This window comes from Monodon monoceros, unplaced genomic scaffold (assembly GCF_005190385.1).
Source record: "Monodon monoceros isolate NGI ecotype Baffin Bay Population unplaced genomic scaffold, NGI_Narwhal_1 Contig4404_ctg1, whole genome shotgun sequence".
Lineage (NCBI taxonomy): Eukaryota > Metazoa > Chordata > Mammalia > Artiodactyla > Monodontidae > Monodon > Monodon monoceros.
Window position 1 is genome coordinate 1 of NW_021700289.1, and position 7,962 is coordinate 7,962.

Below are 7,962 nucleotides of genomic sequence, written 5' to 3' on the forward strand. Positions count from 1 at the left end.
CCCCCCATCCCCCAGCTGTTTGAAATGTGCAATACGGATGCTAATGGCTCACAGGTGCCCCCTTCACAGCTGCCTTCACAGCCTCCCAGGAGATGCCTGGGGGGGTTGTGTCCCCTCTGCCCTCAGCCTGTGGATGGGGACTGACTATGAGGGGACATCAAAGCCCAGCCCCCGCCTCAGTCAGTCCTAAAGCAGGGGTTCCAGGCTTTTGTGGGTGAGGCTGAAGCTCGTCTCAGGGTAGAGCACGTCCCTGCTCAGCTCCTTCCTCTGCCCTATCCTGCTCCCCTCCGCCTCCCTCCTCCTGACAACTCTGCTCAATAAATCAGATGCCTCTCACTTCCCAGCTGAGGCCCTGCTTCTAGGGAACGTGGCCTGTGATGGTGGTGGAGCTGTGCAGAGTTCACCCACTCGTCCCAGGTGGGTCAGGCGCGGGGCCTGATGTGGAGAGAAGAGAGAAGAGCCCGAGGCGTCCAGGGTGGTGGTGCAGGAGGGGAGTGGGGTGGGCGTGGTGCTGTAAGCCAAGGGGCATTGAGGATTTTACAAAGTGGCCAGAGTAGGACAGGAGCCCACGAGGCCCAGGGAGATGACTCCTAATATTTTCCTATTGTTTGTGCAGATGTGAAGGCCGCTAACTTCAGTGGGGGGCAGCACAGAAGCCAAACACAGCGAGTGGAGGAGAGCAAGAGGTAAGGAAGAGGGAGGGAATGAGTGAGGACAAGGAGGGGCTTCTCCATCCCCCAGACCCCTGCTGTGCCAAGGAGGGAATCTGGGCTGTAATCAGGCAAGGTCCTTGTGGACCCTGCCCTTGAGCCCCACCAGTGAGGTCTCAGGAGTTAGTTTGGGGGCTCCCGAGACGGGACAGGGGACTCCAGGTCAGCCTCAGTGGGGCAGAGGGAGAGAATTCTGAGGGGTCTAGATGTCTGAAAGGAATTGCTCTCCTGCCCGTGTGGCCCTGAGCAGGAGAATTGATCTTTCTGGGCCTCTGTCTCTCTATCTGTAATTGGGAACAACATTATCTCCTTTAAGGGGTTGGTCTGTCATTTAGGTAGAGAAGGAAGTTCAAGGACCTCATAGGGGCCAAATGTGAATCTCAGAGGGTGAGAGAGTCAAGGAGACAATAGTTAGAGTGTGTTAGTCTCAGAGCACAGTGCCGGCTCGTCTGTCAGTGCAGGGACCCAGAGAGACACTTGGAATCCCCATCAGAGCAGGAGGAGATGAATTAAATGCAGCCCATGCACACAGTGGACTTCCCTGAGGGCACCGAACTGGCCCTTCTGCACTAGCCTTTTCCCATGTGGCCATTAGAAGGTAGCAGCTGGCACAGTAGGGCGGGGTACCCTCCAGACTGCCTGTGCTCTGACTCAGCAATGCCCCTGCCAGTCAGAGCCCAAAAGTCTCGTCCCTCAGCCCCTGTGGTCTCTCTAGCCTCAGCCCGAGGGTGAGGGCTGCCCTGGTCCCTGGGGTCCTACTTGCAGCCCCCTGTTCTCCTGTGTGTCACTCTGCCTCTGTGTCACCTCAGCCAGAGCAGGGTAGGACGTTGGCAGGGGAGACAGAGGGCTACATTGTCACTTTCATGGGCCCTAGGCACTTTTACCTTTGTGGACCCATTCATCCACAGAAAAGTATTAAAAATTACATTTTGTAACTGCATTCATGTAAAGATGGATATAATCAAGGCTGCATTGTATATATATTTTTTTCGTGAATATTCGTACATAAAATGGGTACTTTAATATATTCTTTGAGGAAATGAAAAACAACATTTGTTAGCTAATGAAAGCTTCAAAAAGAGTTGGTAAAATATTTGAAAAGACTACAAAAACTACTGTTTCACAAAAAACTCAAGCAGTTTTAATCATGTAAAATAAAATACAATAAAAAACATATTGGGGGATTATATTCAGCTACAAGCAACAGGAAACACCCACAGCCATCTTGACAGAAGGAGGTGCTTATTGTCACATGGAAACAATGGATCACCAATGCCACTGAACAGTGCAGCAGAGAAACAAACTCCCATGTCATTCTTATTAGCGACACCATTGTGAATGTCGTGGTGAGTCAGGAACACATACTTACTAGTATTATTAACAACATAAAGTGTTTCCTACACATATTAGACACTAGATATAATCCAGAGAGGAGTGGAATCAGAGAATATTTCCAACCATAAAATACTGAAATAACTTTCAAAGTGGACACAAGAGGCCTTACAGAAAAAATTCAAACTCTGATGGATATTTGATGTGTAAGCTGTGAAGATATCAGGGGAGACTACATGTCTATAAAAATGGAAATCTAACATTTTTTGGTGGTGTTGAGGACACTCTTGACTACAAGGACACAGAATCTGGAAAATAAGCTGGGAGATGGTGTCCTTGAAGCTCCTACGTATCTGCCTCTCTCCCAGTGTGCAGGCTTCATGATCTGAAGAATGTCTTCTGTGCATCTGCTTTAAAATCACACACACAGGTGAGTTGTTGGTGAATGCTAACATGGAACCACAGAGGGGATAGATTCTGGAAAGTCTAGGTCCTAATATGACTCACAGGCAAGATATCTCCAACTCCAGATTTTTTGTATTATCACAAGTCTCACAGTCTATTCAACAAATACCAGTCAGAAGGAAACACAAAAAACAAATAGGAAAAATCATAATTTACATAACAGTATACTCTTTGACATCCTAGTCATACATGAAATTTATTCCAAGTGTTTAATAGAATGGAAAATGGGAAAAGGTTCCTATATGCACCACCACCAAAGAGGATCTTTCTCAGTAAAAAGGGTACAATATATACAATAGATTATATATCCCGGAACTGCCACACAAAACTACTAGGAAAATCCCAACAAATACCAAACTGCCATTTTTCAATGTCCCATTAACAGAGAATTAATAGAACATTAAAAAAATTTAAGCCTCACTGCATACTAGAAATACACTTAAATTCATCCATGGATCCAACAGGCTTCAAAAGTAAATAGAACAAAACTATCTAATTAAAGGAAAAATCACTACCTTTAAACGTTATGTACTATTGTTGAAGGACAATTTACAGAATTAATTCACATTAATATTAATTTGTGAAATTAGCAGAAATCCACCATTGAAGGATACCCTTGAAGAAAGATCCTGAGTAAACACAGCATATTTATAAACTTTTTTTTTTTGTTTTTGGTTGCATTGTGTCTTCACTGCTGTGCACGGGCTTTCTCTATTTGCCACAAGCTGGGGCTACTTTTCGTGCGGTGCATGGGCTTCTCATTTTGGCAGTTTCCCTTGTTGCGGTGCACGGGCTCTAGGCACATGATCTTCAGTAGTTGTGGCACACAGGCTCAGTAGTTGTGGCTCGTGGGCTCTAGAACGCAGGCTCAGTAGTTATGGCGCACAGGCTTAGTTGCTGTGAGGCATGTGGGATCTTCTAGGACCAGGGCTCGAACCTGTGTACCCTGTAGTATTGGCAGGCAGATTCTTAACCACTGCACCACCACGAAGTCCTATAAACTTTTAAAACAACTCTTTCTGGACTTCACTGGCAGTCCAGTGGTTAAGACTCCATGCTTCCACTGCACGGGACACGGGTTTGATCCCTGGTTGGGGAACTAAGATCCCCTGCATACTGTGCAGCCCGGCAAAAAAATAATAATAAATAAAAGTAAGAACAACTCTTTCGGGCTTCCCTGGTGGTGCAGTGGTTGAGAGTCTGCCTGCTGATGCAGGGGACACGGGTTCGTGCCCCAGTCTGGGAAGATCCCACATGCTGTGGAGTGTCTAGGCCCGTGAGCCATGGCCACTGAGCCGGCGCGTCCGGAGCTTGTGCTGCGCAACGGGAGAAGCTACAACAGTAAGACGCCCGCATACTGCAAAAAAACCAAAAAAAAAAAAACCAACTCTTTCATATTGAAGGTTTTCTGGAACATTAGACATAGATTACTTTCCATCAAGTTATCTCATGTTACTTACATTTATCTTCTCCATGGGAGCTTTTACATATTAATGATATTGGCCAATTGAAGTGTTTCCCAGGCTGTTCACAACCAACGTTTTATCTAGTAAATCCTTTTATGGTTTCATAAACTACTAAGATCAGAAGAGCCATTCCCACATTCGTCACATTTTATATGATTTCTGTCCAGTGTGCAGTCTCAGGTCTTTGAAGGACTGAGAGACAAATGAAGGATTTCCCACATTCCTGTCCTTGATAGGGTTTCTGTCCATTGTGAATTCTTTCATGCACTTGAACATATGTGGAAGTGAAGGTTTTCCCTTCATTTTTACATTCATAGGGTTTTTCTTAAGTATGGTCCTTTGGTGTATTTTCAAAACCACTGGATACCTATAACTTTTACCACATTGTTCACATTGATATTGTTTCTCTCCAGTGTGAATCCTTTCATGTATTTTAAGAGAACTGGGATTAATGAATACTCTCTCACATTCTTTATATTTATAAGGTCCATCTCCAGTGTGTGTTATCATGTGTTTCTGAAGGGTTATTTTCCATGTGAAGGCTTTCCCACATTCCTTACATTCATAGTTTTTCTCTGGTGTGGATTCTTTCATGACTTTGAAGAGACCGGGCAGTATTCAATACTTTAGAACATGTTTTATGCTCATATGGTGTCTCTTTGGTGTGATGTCTTTTGTGTAGCTGTAAGAAACTGAAATGATTGAAGGCTTTACCACACTGCTTACATTCACAGAGTTTCTCTCCTCTGTGAATTCTTTCATGTATTTGAATAGTTTCAGGACTTTTAAAGGCTTTTCTACATTGTTTACATTGATAGGGTTTCTCTCCATTGTGACTGCTTTCATGCATTTGAAGACAACTGGGATAAATGAATGCTTTCTCACATTTCTGACATTTATAAGGTAAATCTCCAGTGTGTGTTACCATGTGTTTTCGAAAAGTTGTTTCCCACTTACATTCATAGGGTTTCTCCCCTCTGTGAGTTCTTTTGTGTAGTTGGAAGGATTTTTGATATTGAAAGACTTTTCCACATTGTTCACATTCGTAGGGTTTCTCCCCAGTGTGACTTCTTTCATGTGTTCTAAGAGAACTAGGAGAAATGAATGCTTTCCCACATTCTTTACATTTATATACCTTCTTATGGTACTTTTGATACTCTCTTGGTTTGTCTTCAATGTGACATTTCATGTGTCTATTAAAGGATGAATGATGCATGAAGACTTTTGCAGATGCACTGCATCCCATGGTTTTAAACCAGGAGTTTTCTTCTTCAGATTGAGAGTTGGAATAAGGGTGAAGTTTTCTCCACAGGAACTACTGTCTTTACTTTCAGAGAGTCTCTCTACCATAGGACTTCTTAATTTTCTCCCCTGGTTTTTGTACTGATCTTCAATATCATGATCTTCCTGTTTTCTTTCTACTGAGACCAGGTTCCGGAAGTTTTCCCGCATCACATCTCTGTAGAGTTTCCTCTGTGAGGAATCCAGTAAAACCCACTCCTCCAGGGTGAAGTTCACAGCCACATCCTCAAAGGCCAATGAGTCCATTTTGAGGTTTCCTGGGTCTGTCTGAGTCCCTTCTAACGACTCCAAGGACCAGTGCAGAACACAGAGCAACAGAAGGTACATGAGAGTTAATGGGCCAGTGAACCAGACAAGACATGCGACCTCCTGTGCTCTGTATTATATATTCATTATATATTCGTTCTTCTCATTGTAAAAAGAAATTATTTAAAAATATTTTGTGGGCCCCAAAAGTATCATGGTCCCTAGGCAGTGTGCCTACTGTGCCTAATGGATAAGTCAGTCCTGGGGAAGTGGTTTTCCTGGTATCAGGGCAGCCACCCTGGCAGGGAAATAAATGCTGCTTCTGTCTGGGGACAGTGGGCACTTGCTGGAGCTGCTCTGAGACCACCCTCGCTGGCCATCTGTGGGTATTGCAGGTTAAGTGGGAGGCCTCATGTGACTTTGAAGGCAGTGCCTGGGGATTTCCCTGCCCTGGTGTCTTGTCAGGCAGAGGTCTAGGAGCTGGGGTTCCCCTGGGGTACCTCCTGTTTCGACTGGATTTCATCTCTGTTGAGTGAGATTTTGTTAAGACTAAAATCACACCTCTCCAGAACACTGGCGCCATAAATTTTTGTCAGTAAAACTGAGAACTAGCTATTACATAGAATTGTTTTGTGCTAGGACAAAGGAATTGTCCTAGCTGAGAACTAGCTTTTACATAGAATTGTTTTGTGTTAGACAAGGAAATGGAGACACAGAGAAGTTATTTAAAGCTGAGGTGATAGAGCTGGCTGTTTACCCTTAAATAACTCCATTTGTATTTCTTGAGACTAAGGGTAGCCTCCTGTATAACTACAGAGCAGTTATCAACTATGTACATTTACATGGATACAACATTTTTTCTTATATGCTGGCCCAGTTCCATTGTGTCAGTTGATAAAATAATGTGCTTTAGTTTACAGCATTTTGTCACCTCCGGTATAGGATTCAGCCTAGGGTCAGGTGTATCAGGAATTTGTGACTTCCTATTAGCCTCTTTTAATCTGGAACATTTCCACAGCTTTCTGAATTTTTTTTTCTAAAAAAGTTTGTGTGTGTGTTTGTGTGTGTGTTTGTGTGTATGTGGAAAGAGGTTGTTGGTTGTTAAGGTGTCAAGATGTGTGTCATGTGTGAGGTGTTGTGAAGTGTATTTGTGAGGGTGTTGGTGTGGGCACAGGTGTGTTTGCTTGTGTATGTGTAATATATATGGTATGTGTGGGGTGTTTGTGGCTATGTATTTGAGTGTAATTTTTGTGATGTGAGGTTGTATAGGAGAAGTGTGGGTGTGAGTTTGTGGGTGTGTGTGTAGGTGTCCGGGTGTCTGAAATGTGTTCGGGGGATGTGTCTGGGTGTGTGTGGGTATGTGTGAAGTTTATGAGGGTGGACTGAGTTTGCATGTGTGTGGATGTGTGTGTAAGAGGAGTGTATAAAGTGTGTGTGTGTGTGTGTGTGTGTGTGGTTCAGGGGTGTGTATGTGTATATATGGCTGTGCAGGGGTGTTGTGAGTGTGGGTGTACAGGCTTATATGTGATTGTAAGGGTGTATGTGTCAGCGTGGTTCTATGGGCATTTGTGGCAGTGTGTTTGTGTGTAATTTATGTAAATGAAAATTTTATGTATTCACTTTAATCTCCAAAAGTTATATTTATACTCATTAAAATATACTTTAAGCAGCATAAACAGAAATAGTGTTTTATTGACTCATTATTCCCAAGGGAAGGGGGCAGCTATGGGGGAAGAATTTGATTGAAGAGTAGAAGCAAGTTACAAATAGAATATAATGCTTTTTTTTTTTTTTTTTGGCTGCACCAAGCAGCTTGCTGGATCTTAGTTCCCAGAAAGGGATCTAACCCATGCCCCCTGCAGTGGAAACGTGGAGTCCTAACCACTGGACCGCTAGAGAATTCCCTCAATGTTGTGTCTTTAAAATTAAAAAAGACATTTTATTTGGCAATAATTTCGAACTTATGGAAAATATCAAAAATAGACTTAAAACTTTCATATTCTCTATTCCCAGGGTCACCTACATTTTGCCTAAATTGTTTGTTTCTCTCTTTCTCTTTCCCTCCTTCTCTCTTCCTCCCTCTCTGTCTCTCTCAGTGGTTCCTATGTCCCCAGGGTTTGGGTTTTATTCAGCTGTGGTCAGATCACCAGATCGGGAGCCCATCGCCAGTGCAGAGCGAGTTTGTTGCTCACAGTTCCCGGGGGGGAGGAGTGGGTCGTGCTGGCCCACAGGAGAGGACAGTGACAAGCAGAGAGCCAAGGCGGGGCACTGCGGAGAAGCCCGTGTGATGTTCTCCAGGGAAGGAATGGACGAGGCTTGAGGGTGAGGCTGACCAGGTTTAGGATCGGCTAGCTTGAGTAATTTCAGTGAGCTGGGGCTGGGGTGTAGGGGCTGCCCAAGTTGTGGATGCCTGACCCTGGGACGATTAGGACAGGGGGTTA

The 7,962-nt window shown here is 44.1% G+C and overlaps 1 protein-coding gene across 1 annotated transcript; it reads right to left on the reverse strand.

The window, feature by feature from the left end:
• Positions 1-4,154: 4,154 nt before the first annotated feature.
• Positions 4,155-5,264, reverse strand: LOC114886563 (zinc finger protein 709-like). Its single transcript, XM_029207217.1, has one exon. It carries the CDS (start codon positions 5,217-5,219, stop codon positions 4,536-4,538), a length of 684 nt encoding a protein of 227 aa, XP_029063050.1. The 5' UTR covers positions 5,220-5,264; the 3' UTR covers positions 4,155-4,535.
• Positions 5,265-7,962: the final 2,698 nt, after the last annotated feature.

What these genes read in the sequence shown, in the direction of transcription:
- LOC114886563 (XM_029207217.1), bottom strand. Translation starts at nt 5,219, where the DNA reads ATGGGATGCAGTGCATCTGCAAAAGTCTTCATGCATCATTCATCCTTT.